The 15,710-nt window shown below is 49.1% G+C and overlaps 1 protein-coding gene across 1 annotated transcript in view; it reads right to left on the reverse strand.

Annotated features, from left to right (window-relative positions):
- Window positions 1–447: 447 nt before the first annotated feature.
- The window catches only part of LOC144129674 (scoloptoxin SSD43-like), a 40,001-nt gene continuing 24,738 nt past the window's right edge, over window positions 448–15,710 (reverse strand). Inside the window, exons 5-6 of the mRNA XM_077663779.1 lie at window positions 11,345–11,438; window positions 448–717 (exon numbers count right to left, since the gene is read on the reverse strand). Of these exons, the coding sequence (XP_077519905.1) occupies window positions 448–717; window positions 11,345–11,438 (364 nt within the window). The remainder of the gene's footprint in view (window positions 718–11,344; window positions 11,439–15,710) is intronic.

Raw genomic sequence — 15,710 nt, forward strand, 5'->3', positions numbered from 1 at the left:
ACGTGGGCATGGGTTCAAGAACGAAACATAACCACTTGAGCCCAGTCTAGCAACTCTAGTCTTAAACAATGAAGAGTGAGAACACAGTTTGCCCCTAGAAGATAAGTTCAGTTTTCTCCATCACAGGAATTCACAATCTAGTGATGAATAGAGTTATACGGACAGATGGGAGAGATAGATAGTCCACTGGTATTTTCGATTTCTCACTACTTATCGGTTATTCTCCCTAACTGCACTCAGTGCTTGCGCTTTGCTGCTTACCCCATGCATTAACAGCGCGTAATGCTGCGAAGCATGTATGGGCTTAAGTTGTTGCACCAACAAATCTGCGCACGGCCGTTAGTACTCATCTCTATTTTCCTTTGTACACATCACTCTCGTGGTCAGCGCGAAGCTCGTCGCATGCTGCCACCACGAGCAGAGGGAGCAGCGAGGCTCAGCACATCATCATTCGGCCTTAACAATCCCCTCCTGACTTCCCGCCCCCTCGGCGCCTTCCGGCTTGGGGCCGTCATGGCCGGCTCCTTCGTCTCCGGCGCCTCCACCCGGCGCGACGGCTCCGGCTCCTGGGGCACCACCGGCGCCCCGCCCACGGCACATGCAGAACACGCCCACCAAAGCCACAAGGACGGCGACAACTGCAGCGCCGATGCCTAAGGCGGCCATCCCGGAGCCGCCTTCCGCTTGCGTTTCCGCAGTGTCATCGCCCTCGCCTTTCTGCAATGTGGAGGCGGAGGAAGCGTTAGTACACCATTGGAAGTTCATGTGTCTACCACGCGTGACGAATATCCGAAGAGGTTATAAACCTTCTGTCACCTAACTCGGAATATCATGCCTATTAAGACACAAGTTACAGGGTAGTTCTACTGTGGTTATGTCTTTCTTTTTCAGTAAAAAGAATCAACCTGGAATAACTCGCCCTGTCCACGCTTAACCTATACGGACTCGTCGGATGCTTTTGGTTAGCGAAACACAGTGGCCGACACCCGGCGGTTCGCTCGTACTGGATTATACAAGGGAGATTTGCAGAGGAAAGTACCATGCGAGAGGGTACCGCTTTGAACTCTTTACAAGGAGTTAGGCGAGGCCTGTTGGAATAATTCAGCATCGAGTGTGGTAGAGACGCATTATTGCAGCCTCCGTCACGCAAAAGTTTCTGGAGTTAAAAGAGACGCTAACAATAAGGAGCTGAAGTTGACCTGTATTGATGGCTGCCATGTTCGCATACTACTCTATCCGAGAGCGGAGCTTTGATAAGGTAAAAAGCAAAAACAAAAAAACGGAATACAGGTCATATACTAGCCGATTACGCAAATCAAATGCATCCATTGGCACCGATTCCTGGGCGCAGACCCTGGAAGCTACGGTGCAGCAGCATTCGGTTTAAATAAGGGTGTTACGTCTCGCCTACCTACGACGCGCGGTATAGCCGGCGCGGATGCAACGGACGCCGCGGCTTCGTTCATCGCGGCCGCAACGCCTCCCGCCAAGCGCGTCCAGGCATGTTTCAGTGCCACGTGTCGTCGTGCGTGCGTGTGTGTGTGTGTGCATGTTTTACCCACGCTTGTCAAAGCGCGGCAGCCGGGGAGAGGAGCTCCTCAACTGGGAGGCGAGGAGGTCTGACCGGCGCCGGCCTGGCGGACGCGCCCGTCACGCCTGAACATGTTCAAGCGTCGCCGTATCGGATGACTCTTCCCAAGCCGTTCCCTCTTGCCCTCGACTCCGTGGGTATAAAGCGAGCTGCCCCGGACGCCAACGAGAGACTTCGATTTCTTCCTGCGAGTAACGTGGTCGCCCTGACCGGCTGCTCTTTTGCGATGCCAGAATAAACAAGTTGTTCTGTTGCCAGTCGACTCATCCTTTGCCGGGACCTTCGGATGTTTCCAGCTTTGCCCCAGGCCGCCAGGCCAACGCTACCCTTGGGGCTTGCAACCCACATGCAACAACTGGTTGCCAGCGGTGAGATCCCGACAACGGAGGCCAGCAGCGAAGATATGCGGTCAACTGTATGCTGAGCAGCACAACGACCATCCGGGAGCAGTGCAACGAGCCCTGTGTGATGACTGGTTGCCTGCAGCGGAACGACTGCGCTGAATTCGTGGCTGCGAGGTTTGGTGAGTGCGGGACTTTCTTCTTCTGAGTTTTGCCAGGCTTTTGTTAGTGTCAGAAACAGAGCTGGTAATTGTGGTTGTCGTTGCTGCCGGGTTAGTTTGCGGCAAGACAATAGTAGGCAGTAGAGAAAGCAGCATTCGGAGCAGCCATGGATTTGAAGTCGTTGCGCAAACCGAAATTGCTGGAGCTTGCAAGAAAGTTGGGTCTTGATGTCTCAGACAAACTCAGAAAACCAGAACTGCTAAGGGCGATTCTTGAGTTGGAGGCTGAGGATGACGAGCTGTCGGAATGCCTTGAGACCATTGAGGAGAGGGAACAAAAAGAGAAAGAGGAGCGCGAACGTGAAGAACAAAAAGAGAAAGACGAGCGCGAACGTAAAGAACAAAAAGAGAAAGAGGAGCGAGAACGTAAAGAACAAAAAGAGAAAGAGAAAGAAGAGCGCGACCGTCAACACGCTTTGGAAATGAAGCGTCTCGAGGTAGAGATGGAACGCGCTCGTAATGGAAGTCAGGCACACGGTGCAGGAGAACGGGTATCGTTCAAAATGACTGACCTGATGCGGCCGTTTAAGCTTGGAGAGGACATTGGTTTGTTCCTGGTTAACTTTGAGCGAACGTGCGAGAAGCAGGGGTTCTCTCGGGAAACGTGGCCACAGCGCTTGCTCACTTTGTTACCCGGCGAGGCGGCCGACGTAGTCGCTCGCTTGAAGAGAGAGGAGGCAGAGGATTTCGACCAAGTGAAATCGAGTCTGCTAAAAAAGTACAGGCTGTCAGCGGAGGCGTTCCGTCGGAAGTTTCGGGAAAATGAAAAAGGCAGAAATGAGTCATATACAGAGTTTGCCTACAGGCTTATGTCAAACATGCAGGAGTGGCTCAAAGAAGAGAAAGCGTTTGGTGACCACGAGAAAATTCTGCAGTGTTTCGGGCTGGAACAGTTTTATAGTCGGTTACCTGAGAACGTGCGGTACTGGGTCTTGGATAGGCCAGACGTTAGTACAGTGGCTAAAGCCGCCGAGCTAGCCGAGGAGTTTGTGACGCGTCGGGCTCGCGGAGCTAAGGACGGTCAAAAGGGTGAATTTGGCTCCAAGTCTGAGAGGCCGAAGTTCACACCCATGAGAGCAAGGGGGGACACACGTAGTGCGGATGCGAGTGAAAGCAGTCCGACCGAACGTAAGGAGACGGCGGCAGCCGAAGCCGAACGCAGAAAGCGGTTCGAGAGGAGGCAAGCGCGCGTGTGTTATACGTGCCAGAAGCCGGGTCACTTTTCGGCGCAGTGTCCAGAAACAAAAAGAGAAGTCGTGTGTTTGTCATTATGTAGCACTGACGAGAACATGAAGCTTCTCGAGCCTTACATGCGAGACTTCCTCGTGAACGGGAAAGAGTGCCGAGTGCTTCGTGATTCCGCAGCTACAATGGATGTAGTTCACCCCTCTTACGTAGAACCCGATATGTTCACGGGCGAGTGCGCATGGATCAAGCAAGCCGTGGAAGCTCACAGCGTGTGTCTGCCCGTAGCAAAAGTGCTTATTGAAGGACCTTTCGGAGCACTTGAGACGGAGGCCGTAGTGTCATCTATGCTGCCCCCCCAGTACCCGTACCTATTTTCGAACAGGTCCGATCACCTCCTGCGCGAGAAGGGGCTTTTGTTTGGTGAGGCTAGCGTTCAGGCCTTAACCAGACCGAGAGTTCGGGAGCTCGCTGCAAAGGCGGTAGTTGCGGGGCCGACGTTGTCGAACAAGGAGAAAGGGTCGGAGGCGCAACAAGCTGGTATTCAGAGCACGTCCGAACTGAATAAATTTGAGCCTGTAGCGTTGAAGGCACCAGGTACTGGAGAGGAAATGCCCGACACGGGAAAGTTAGAAGTGCTTCCGGTCGAGCTTCCGGGACTAGGCTCAGTGACGAACAGGGAAGACACTGATCAGGTCATTAGTGACTTAATCATTAAAGCACCGCTGTCAGCTGAGCAGAGAACCGAACTACACCAACTCTTACAAGAGTTTCAAGGTCAGTTCTCTGAGAGGCCTGGTAGGACTTCTGTCCTTACTCATGATATAGAACTTACCTCGCCAGAGCCAGTACGATCCAAGGCGTACCGGGTGTCACCCCGCCAGCGCGATATTATGGAGGCTGAGGTAAAGAAAATGCTACAGCTCGGTGTTATTGAGGCGGGTGAGAGTGATTATACCTCCCCCTTGATTTTAGTTGAGGTACCGGGCAAGGAACCTCGTCCTTGCGTCGACTACCGCTGGCTTAATTCTATCACTAAGGATCAAATTTATCCGATCCCTAACATCGAGGAGCGCCTTGAGAAAGTTAGTAGCGCTCAGTTTATTTCCACCCTAGATCTTGTCAGGGGTTATTGGCAGGTTCCACTTACAGAGGAGGCTAGTAGGTATGCGGCGTTCATTTCACCAATGGGAACATTCCGTCCTAAAGTTTTGAGTTTTGGTTTGAAGAACGCGCCATACTGCTTTTCAAGCCTCATGGACAAAGTGTTGCGGGGACAGGAAGAATTTGCTTTACCGTATTTAGACGACGTAGCGATATTCTCCGCATCCTGGTCTGAGCATATGGCACACTTGCGGGCAGTGCTAACCCGCCTGCGCGAAGCGGGCTTGACAGTCAAGGCTCCCAAGTGCCAATTAGCACAGGCCGAGGTTGTCTACCTCGGTCACGTGATTGGACAGGGTCGTCGCCGCCCCTCTGAAATAAAGGTGGCCGCTGTGCGAGACTTTCGCAACCGCGCACGAAGACCGATATTCGGTCGTTCTTGGGTGTCGCCGGCTACTATCAGAGGTACATCCCCAGGTACTCCGATATCGCGGCTCCCCTGACGGATGCTCTAAGAAAAACAGAGCCCCAAACAGTCGTCTGGAGCGAGACAAAGGAGAGAGCTTTTAGCGCCCTAAAGAGCGCCCTAACAAGCCAGCCTGTGCTACGATCGCCAGACTATACCAAAGGGTTCGTTGTTCAGTGCGATGCTAGTGAGCGAGGCATGGGCGTTGTACTGTGCCAAAGGGACAATGGAGAAGTGGAACACCCCGTCCTGTATGCTAGTCGTAAGCTGACCTGTCGTGAGCAGGCGTACAGCGCCACCGAGAAAGAGTGTGCGTGTCTCGTGTGGGCCGTTCAGAAATTGTCATGCTACCTAGCCGGCTCGAGGTTTATCATTGAGACGGATCACTGCCCTCTCCAATGGCTGCAGAACATCTCTCCCAAAAATGGCCGCCTCCTGCGCTGGAGCCTCGCTTTGCATCAATATTCCTTTGAGGTGCGTTACAAAAAGGGGAGTCTCAACGGTAACGCCGATGGCTTAAGTCGAAGCCCCTAACGTAGGAATCCGCCTCAAAGTTGTTGGTTACTGATGTTTTCTTCCTGAGGCAGGATTTTTAACATATTGCTTTTGTTTAGTGTTTCAAAGTGATTATGTGCTTTCTAGTGCAATTTTCCAATTTGTGGACGCGTTCTGAGTGCTGCTTGACTACTGTAAGGAACTAGGCAGTAGTATAAAAGGGGAAAGAGCCTGGCAGAGCTTAGTGAGGGTTGTCTCGTGCGTTTCGGCGTAGTTCTAACGCTTGCTGGGAACGAGCACAAAAATGGCAACTCTCCCGAAGTGACTTTACAGTGTCCTATGTGATCCTGAACCCGAGAACGAGGCCTTCTCTGTGCGCTGCGCTCAAGCAACGTCGAGGGACGATCGGTTTCGATTACGAGCATCATCGAGCGACATCCCTCTGGACAGCGGATGCAGTCCCCTGACCGTCGGGATCTCCTTCTCCCGGCGGGGCGGTCTGTTACGTCTCGCCTACCTACGACGCGCGGTATAGCCGGCGCGGATGCAACGGACGCCGCGGCTTCGTTCATCGCGGCCGCAACGCCTCCCGCCAAGCGCGTCCAGGCATGTTTCAGTGCCACGTGTCGTCGTGCGTGCGTGTGTGTGTGTGTGCATGTTTTGCCCACGCTTGTCAAAGCGCGGCAGCCGGGGAGAGGAGCTCCTCAACTGGGAGGCGAGGAGGTCTGACCGGCGCCGGCCTGGCGGACGCGCCCGTCACGCCTGAACATGTTCAAGCGTCGCCGTATCGGATGACTCTTCCCAAGCCGTTCCCTCTTGCCCTCGACTCCGTGGGTATAAAGCGAGCTGCCCCGGACGCCAACGAGAGACTTCGATTTCTTCCTGCGAGTAACGTGGTCGCCCTGACCGGCTGCTCTTTTGCGATGCCAGAATAAACAAGTTGTTCTGTTGCCAGTCGAGTCATCCTTTGCCGGGACCTTCGGATGTTTCCAGCTTTGCCCCAGGCCGCCAGGCCAACGCTACCCTTGGGGCTTGCAACCCAAATGCAACAAGGGGCAGCCAGTTCTTTTCAGCAAGGACTCCACAAATTTCAGTCGACGGACGGGAAGAACTTAAACCCAATTGTCTCAGCGGTATATGCGTTTACTGCGGCTAGAAAAACGTCAGCATAGCCAGAGGGGCCGGTGTTCGCATTTTTGCGCGACTGCGTTTACAGCTAGTTCAGTCGAAAAGCCATCAGCGTTGTGCGCACCGCGCGCCCGAAATATCCCGGAGCTTCGTAAAAATCCACGCGCACTCAATCAATAAAAGACCAAGGTCTGAGCCGGGAATCAAACCAGGGTCTTCGGCTTTCGAGGTGGGGGAGCTTCAACTTCGCCACAATGGCTCGACGTCTGAACATGAACTAAGGCGCGTCTTTTGAATGCGCGGGTTTCTTAAAAACGTATCTTCGACATGTGAACTGAGGCGTACATGAGTAATCATGAGCATGTAAATTACAGATGTCGGAATTAAGCGAGTACCATGCGTTTCTGGTAAATTTCCTCCATGCTTGGCGTGAAGTTGTAGCGCCATTGTGTCGCCCCCACTGAACCACCCCCCTTCGCCATGCACGGCGCTGGCCCGGCAGATGGCGCGCACGTAGGCGATGTTTCGGCGTTGTAGCACTGTCGTTAGTTTCTGAACAAGTGTGATGGAACCCCAGCCGTCTGAGGGCAAGAGTGGAGCAGCATCTGCGTTGTTTTCGGAGGCCTCCTAGAGGAGGAGGAAAAACTTGACTAGGCCAAAGGGTGTTTACGACACGTAGGTCCTTGGGCCCCCGCACGACCCCACTGCACTCAGACGTTCATGATGGTCCATGCCTCTTAGACACTCCGAGTGATCTGCCCAACGGGCAAGGCGATGGCGTTGCGTCGACTCCCTGGCACAGCTGCAAAACGCTGCCGCGTTCCACTTTTACAGGCGAAACTTAAGCGCCCTACCAGTTTTACTCATAACAATAATTAAATGGAGTTGTGCACAATGTTAAAGGTTTCAAATTCACTCGTGGCAAACGAGAGACGGTGCATCGAGCTCCGGATCGACTTCGACTACCACGGCCACGGATCTCTAAATTTGCACTCATATCTCGGAGCACATGAGTGCTTTATGTATGCCTCCTTCATAGAAATGCGGCCACAGTTAATCCGGATGCCTGTCGAGCTCGGTAGTTCGACGCCACCGTCGCTGCGGCGGCGCAGGAATCGAGTTTTCTACGAGATGACTGCAACTACTGTTTCGCCTCCTGTGGTGTAAAGTTTTTCAATTTTTGGTGCAGTACATAGATGCTGCTCTAAAGTGACAAGCACTCTAAATAATTTTTGTGTTTTTGTTTTTGAGGAGGCAACACCAACGACGCCGAAACAGTAGCCTGAAAATCATGGTTTACGTGACCGCAGACTGGAGCTGTGCTGTGTTGTGTTGTGACCATGCAAGGTGTTTCACATCGTTGTTTCAGTTGGTGGTTCACCTTCGGCTAAGAATATCGCTCTAAACAGTGAGGCACGTATTAGCAACGGAAATGGGTTTACGAAGCTCACCGTTAAACAACATAGAAGGCCGACAGCGCTTGCGCCACAAACCTTTCGTAACACAAATGACGAATGCAGGTGAAGTACCACCACAAGTATGAAAGATATGTCCGCGAAACCATATATCTCGCAGTTGATGTAATGCGCACAGATATTAGGAGGAGATACTTTATAAAGCTAGAACGCTGACTTAAATGTTCATATTTAGACCCTTGTATTAGAGTGTTGCCACACGCACTACTCGCCAGTCTTATATGGCAGCCTTCTCACAATATATGGTCATCACTCTAAATATATAAGCTCGTGTGATATATTTCCTCGTGTGTAATAGTTGTTTGTCATGGCCGGTAAAAAAGAAATAACAAATATAGGCCACAACAGGCATCATATTTTGAGGTACTGAGCGTTTCATTATGATGAAGTTATACTATTTACCTGAACGAATTTAAAGGTGAATTCGACCTTCCTAAAAGGCATCTCCAGTGGTTCATAGAACATTTTCAGTTGACAGTCGTGTCACATTTCTTAGATTCTTTTATCTTTGCCACAGTAAACCAGCGTTTTAAAAAAAAAATTGAAGTGGAACTATTTTAAAATAGCGAAAGCAGAAAGCCGAACCAGTCCGTGGCCAGGGACGATACCCCATGTGACGCAGCGATGGCGTCACAAGCATTAGTAGAAAGCACTGCTACGGCGCATTGAATGCCTTAAGTATAGCGTTTGAAAACAACGAGTCCTTTCACAAAATGCCTGACACGAGCTAGTGAAGGTCTCAAATTTTTTTAGTGAAGCATAAGGCTGTTATTGAAGTGTGCCGAATATATGTGACGTCGAAATTGCTTTCTTGCCCGTACGTATCATACCTGAGACCACGGATATGACGCTTTAAAATCGATATGCGCCGGAATGAATATGTCGTATCACTTTTGGTGGAAGAAATCAGGAGCGATGGAAAGTTCCATTAGAAAATAGCGAACTCGAAATATCGTTAATGATGTCAGTATTTCACATAAACATAGACATACCGGGTGTTTCAGCGAAACATAGCAGTAAATTTAGAACTAGTTTTGGACGGCTTAAGATGGCTTTAGTGGTGTTTAATAAAAGTGTTGGCGAGGATCCTTAATGAGACGAACCCCGTTAACTTCCTAGGTCCGTCACGCTGTTCACTCATATTGCATCGCCAACTCACCCACCATGCCATCTATTTTTATCCATTCGCCACATTTTAAATTTTTAGGTAAAAGAATTATCTAATCACCAATCGAAAACCGCATCCTCCTAAGTGCAAACACATACCCTCTTCTGCATCCCTGAGCTATAGGGGTGCGCGCATTAGAGTCCTTGCCCACCACCACATAAGTCTTTCTTTCGTTTCCAAGCTGTCTCGACAGCTTAGCTTCCGTTTTTTCAACCCGATGTGCCTCCCTGTCGAATTTACAGCGATTAACGAGCGCTTCAGGGTACAGCAGGTAAATATAAAAATGGGGAAGCTAGTAAAAAGGACACGGTAGCTGCTGAGCCGCTTCTGGGGTTGGAAGCCTAATGTTTAAAGCACATTTGTCATCTAAACCTAAACTTATCCATGTCAGTTTTCTGTAGCACTTAAACTAAACTACTATGTGGCACAAGCACCTAAAGAGGCAAAAAAAATACATGGCGCACTGTAAGTACATCAAGTGCCCAATAACACGCTGCTAATATAAGGTGGTATCTTTTGTTTTAAATTTCGCGTCGACAGGAAAACTACCTTCGAAGTGAATTGCCACAGTACAGGTCTATAGGGCGGTAAATATTGTGCGTTCACAACATTTTTCAGAACAATCACATTGTGTGGAGGTAAAGCCGTTTTTTTAAGAATTATCCTAATTGAGAAAATATTTGTCACCTTCATCTTTCTAAGTAAAGAATTTTATTCGTCGGAGTTAGTGTGCACGTTTAGACTGGTAACTTGAGTTGAAATCGAATTCCTTTAGATTATCAATCGGGGAACTCAGAATTACACGGGTTTTTCGAGATAGTAATCTGCCTCAAAACTTTCACATAAATGCGAGTAGTTTTGCATGCACAACTGTGGATACTGGCACAAGACTTCTCGCTGGCCTGAGGCATCTGTTGTTCATAGCGTGTCGTCTGCCAGAAGTGCAGAGCATCAGGGAAAGCTGATGTATTTCACCAATATTCTTCCGGCCCGCGTCACAGCTGCGTCACACCAAGGATGAGATTGGCACTGCCCGTCAAAGTTTTGCAAACGCCATTATTCTGGTTGAATTGGGAATTGGGAGTCACATATCTTGGAACACGATAGTGCTGATAGGATTCTACCAAACGGAATAGCATAGCTGTGCGCCTTTTATGCTCCCACTGTAAATATAGACGATAAGTTTAGGGACTAAAATTTTATTTTATTGATAATATTCGATTAGAAAATTGACGATGGCAATCACAAAATTTGTACCCGCCTAGTCCAATAATTTGTGTGTCAGAAAGAGCTTTATCATGCTACTGATTTGTATTTTTTACATCTTGTAGCAACCCCAATTTGATCAAATGGGACAGTTATGATCACATCCTTAATTTAATGTCACAAACTCGCGCAGTCTTCTCGTCCAAGGCAGAAGATTAGCCGGGAAAAACCGCAGTGGTTAAGTGTGATAATCAACTAAAACTATCGTTCTGGTCACATAGTCGCCAAAAAAGCTAGACATGTTTCGGCTGCATCGAAAAGCAGCTGCCACGAAAACTATTAGATTGCGCGACCTGGGTAATCTGGTCAATGAGCCGCTGCGGAAAAAGTGATACCTTAATGAACTTATACGTCTCAACCCGTCTCGTTCTCGGTGGGCTCGAAAAATGATTGGTTGGAAGGCGGGGTAACTGTGTCACCTCTCTGTGAACACCTCAACGACGCCGTGAGGGAACGAAGAAAAGAGGGAGTGTAAGAGGAAAGAGAGAGGTGCCATAGTCAAGAGCTTTGGAATAATTTTGACCGCCTGGGGATCTTTAACGTGTACTGTGCGCTGACACCGCGCAACGCACGGGTGCGTCTGGGGTTTCGCCTCTATCGAAACGCGGCCGCCGCAGCGAGGTTCAATCCCGGGTACTCCGGCTCAGTAGCCCCCGAGGTGGATGGAACGAAAAAGGAAGTGAAATAAGGTCGAGCTGAGGAGGCCGGTTGCGGGAGAATTTCGGATTAATGTTTATCCCCTGAAATTCTTGTACTTGCAGTCTAGAAAAGCTGAAGCAATGGTGGTGTCTGGAAAAGGGGCGACAGAGAGAGAATGGCTATAGTGGTGGCTGCTAACGAAACCGCACCACCCTCCATGGCCGGCTTTGAAAGCCGGTCGTTCGAAATCTTGTGGGATACTTACGCAAAGTTGGGTGGCTTCATCGCATTTTCTGCCGTCTGCGCACTTTGTGCAGGGGTCGCCTTTCATGTAAACCGGTTGATCCTTATCCCGACCCCTGCAAAAAACACAGACCATTACGGGTGAAGCATGAGTACTCGCGGGGGGGGGGGGGGGGATAACTAGTCACCGACATTTGTGCCAGCCCGTGTAAATATAAGGCTTATAAACTCGGAGACCCACCTCCATAACTTCTATTCTCGGCATCGACAAAGCACTCAAAATTTTCAGTAGAAGGACCTCAAGTCGGAGCCGCTAAGGCCTCTCCTACTGCCTTCGATTTACGCTTGATTTACGCCACAACTTCGGCCAGAGTCTGCGCCCCATCAGATTACCTCTTTTTTCTCCTACATTTGCTTTTTCACCTTCAATTCAGTACCGGTTGTGCGTTCTGCACTGCAAACATCACGCCCATATCCCCCCCCCCCCCCCCCCCCCCTTGTCAAGCTGACCAAGAATATCCTTCAATCGTATTTTCTTCCTTGTCCACACTGTGTTCTCTAAGGTGAAGTTGCACTTCTCATTTTCTATAGGCCAAAGTTTTGGCCCAATAAGAAAGCGCCTGCAAGACAGATAGTTTAGATGCCGTCGTGGTCAGCTCAATATTCTGCTTATTCATCGGGAACTTTTATTTTTCTTTTTTTTATGAGCCCTTTGTAACATATGCCATGCCATCCATGTGCTGTCTTTAGTACTGATGAGGTCAACTTCCTAACTATTGCAACTTCCTTATTACACTAAGAGACTGAGGCTTTCTCTACAAAGTAATTATATTGCTGTGCATTTAGCCGTAGTACGTTAAGCCTACCGTGAATGGTGTCCTGGTAATGTCCTCAATGATTTAGTCATGGCTTTAGTTGTTCATACCAGGAAATTACCGTCGGCACGAGGGACGAGAGGAACGACAAGCGATGACCTCTAGAAGAATCTAGAATAATGGTAAAAGTCAAGCATTGCAGGGGCGGCAGAAGGTTGGGTGGACTGATGGGATTAAGAAGGTTGCGGGGATATAAGGTTGCGGCGGCTGGCACTGGGCCAGGTTAATTGGAAAGATATTGGAGAAGCCTTTGTCCTGCAGTGGGCATAGTCGGGCTATGATGATGGAGATAACTACGGTCGTCAAAGGTACGAAGTGACGATTTTTCAAAACGCATTACATGACAGCCATAGACCGGGCTTTTATATACTGGTTAGGTGTTGCGTACCACATATTAGAGATCAATGTTGTCTCTTTCGATGGCTAAAGTTTTAACTAGTAGTAACTTCATAAGCCGGGCCGGCGCAACGCTATGCTATTTCATACGATTATTCGTTTCGGGCGAATATTAGCAGTCGGCGCGATATCCATCAAAATATTCGATTGGGCTCTATGACTATGCGATTCGTACTCGACTCGATTTTTAGCTACACTATTAGTATTCGATTCGGCTTAGAAAAAGCACTATTCGCATTCCCGTACTGCTGGTGATACGTGTTTCGAGAAGATGCATGCGGCGATGTAACATTTATTCCCGTTCCCATTAAACATATAGGTTTATATGATCGATACAAAAGCCCAATATACGTAGCAATATATGCAGCAGATGAACACTCTTTTTATAAGCAAAGTGCAGTATTGTTTGATATAAATTTTAATCGTGAGGTAAGTGAAATATTGTAAGGTACAGTTAAGAAAATATTGAAGGTAACGGTTCTTTATTGCGATGCGGAGCAGAATCTTCCTTCTAAACTTTGTCCATCGTTCGCATCGTGTAAAGACTGCCAAGAAAATCAACGGAGAACGTTTCCGACAATCGCAGAAACGTCATTAGCAAAAACCAACAGCCTACCGAGTAGAGAACTGCACATATATTGATTGTTATCGTGATATTTCACAATATATGGAATATCGGCGTTCATGAACTTTTTCGGGTTGAAAATGCACTTGTCCAGAATTTCTGGCTATGGGTTCTTGGGAAATTTAGAAAAGGTGCAGCAGGTTAGTGGTGGAAAAGAAAGAAGGTGAAGGAAAGGAGTTGAGTTTATTACATCGGAAGCTTTACTGGCCGCGAACTTGCGATTTCGCCGCGGCAGTGCTGCGAGGAACCACATGACGTCACAACGCGCCCCTCGCCGCGGAGCCGAACAGGCCTGGCCGGACCGGCGGTGGCTGGCACACTCGGCGCGAAATAGATACATGCTCCAAGTTTCCACCAGCGCGGTCAGAGTGCGCCGAAGCCGCCGAACGCGTCGGCGGTCAAGTGCAGTTGGAGTATAGAGGGTCTCGCTTTGGCCGACGTGACGTCGCCGGGAAGCGCGCGCATGCGCGTTACGCCAGAGTATAAACGCGCCTCAACAGAGCCTGCGCTTAACCGCTAACCAACGTATTCAGGTGGCGGCATCTATGGTAGCCACTGAAACCCCCGCACACTCACTGAATAAAAAAAAAAACCCCGGCGCTGATGCTCGCTATCGAACCAGGGCTTTTGGCGCTTGAGGCGGAGACGCTACCAGTCCGCCGCGACGGCTCAAGGTTTAGCCACGAATAAAGGCGCATGTAGTGAATGCACTCTTCCGATGCAGAAGTCTCCGCGCTTTCGCTACGTATATCCTGGCCTAACAGAGCTAGGCCATCAGCAATTTTCAGAAATGTCTTATTCAAGCTGTGTTGTGTTGAACAGAAAGAGGAAGATGGTTGCAACAGGATCACTTAATGAATTGTAAAAAAGAAATAGATTCAGAATAAGGTAACCTTGCGACAATCTTGGAGGAGCGAATTCCGGGTAAAAGTTTTCCCACGGATGGAAAAACTGCCAATGTCACACCAATACTTGCAGGTTGTGATAACGATAGATGTGCAGATAGAATAGCGTGAGCGAAGTTCGTGCGAAAAACTTCCCTAATTTCGAAATCAATTTTCGGCTGTAAACATTGGCGAAGTGATAGCGGAACAAAGAGTTTTCGTAGCAGCAAGTATATAAAGCAGTTCGTATGTTTATTTTTTGCACGGAAGGCGGCGACGTCGTTCCAGTAAGCACCACATGCGCACGTATCAATCGTTGCATGACAAATTAATCCTTCATCCTGGTCATAATTCTGGCCAATATAGGTTGAATAGAACTCCGACCTATAGGAGATGGAAAACAACTGCGTCCAGTTTTACTTTGCAAGTAAAATAATTCAACTGGATGAATTTCACTGGCTATCTTGATATTTGATCGGCTGCAAAAGATGATTTTATAGCTTTCTATAGCTGAAAGTAAAAATCATGACGGACAGGACGTCAGTGGAACCACGCAGACACCCAAGACACGCTGGAGGAATAAAATTCCTAACATAAAGGAAATGACGCAGTAACTGTCTCACATTACTACGGCGGACACCTGAGATATGTGAGACAGTTAGTGCGCCATTTCCGTTTAATAATAATAATAGTTGGTTTTGGGGGAAAGGAAATGGCGCAGTATCTGTCTCATATATCGTTGGACACCTGAACCGCGCCGTAAGGGAAGGGATAAGGGAGGGAGTGAAAGAAGAAAGGAAGAAAGAGGTGCCGTAGTGGAGGGCTCCGGAATAATTTCGACCATTTCCTTTTCTCAAAACCAATTTTCAATGGCCTTGCGGTTAGAGCGTCAGAAGAAAATAATGAAGTGCACTTTTTGATTAATTAGCGGTTTTGGAAGCCAGGAAACGGTGTAGTTAGGGTATCACTTCTGGGTGGTGGTGGTGGAGAAAACGTTTATTGGCTATACAAGAGACAGGAGGTATGCTTGGATATGCCCGCAAGGAACCGGTCCTTATAAACACTAGGCGGAGGTCTCTAGTTTGGGACTGCAACGGCGGTGGCCAGGGCGGCCACCGCCCTGACCTCTGGCCACACTTGACCTCTCGGCGAAATCGGCTTTACCTATAGCGTAGTGAAGCTTTCGCTTCATGACTGGCCGGACTTCAGTTAACCTAAAGGTATGACTCGATAGTGTTAAAGGGCTCCTCTGACCGCTTGGTGGTCTCCAGACGCATCGTCTCGCAGGCATCGACACAATTATTGCCATCACATATGCCTTTATATCAGAACATCCCCATATTTTTTGTAACGGTCATTAATGACCCTGAATAAGTAGACATCCTGTAACGAAATTCTCCTATTATGTGCTGTGAGTTGCTCGCTTAGGGGCACCATTTATCACACTGAAGGAATGTTCCTTATGGGAAAGGCCACGTGCCCGGCCACGTGCGGGGCTCCTGACCAATAGAAAGCCGGTTCCGATGCCGCTTGCCCACGTTGCGACTCGGGTAACATGGTCGGTCCGGAGCGGGAATGAGCAGGATAGAAGACTAGATGAGAAGGAAG

The sequence above is a fragment of the Amblyomma americanum genome, chromosome 4, assembly GCF_052857255.1.
Source record: "Amblyomma americanum isolate KBUSLIRL-KWMA chromosome 4, ASM5285725v1, whole genome shotgun sequence".
NCBI classification, from domain to species: Eukaryota; Metazoa; Arthropoda; class Arachnida; order Ixodida; family Ixodidae; genus Amblyomma; species Amblyomma americanum.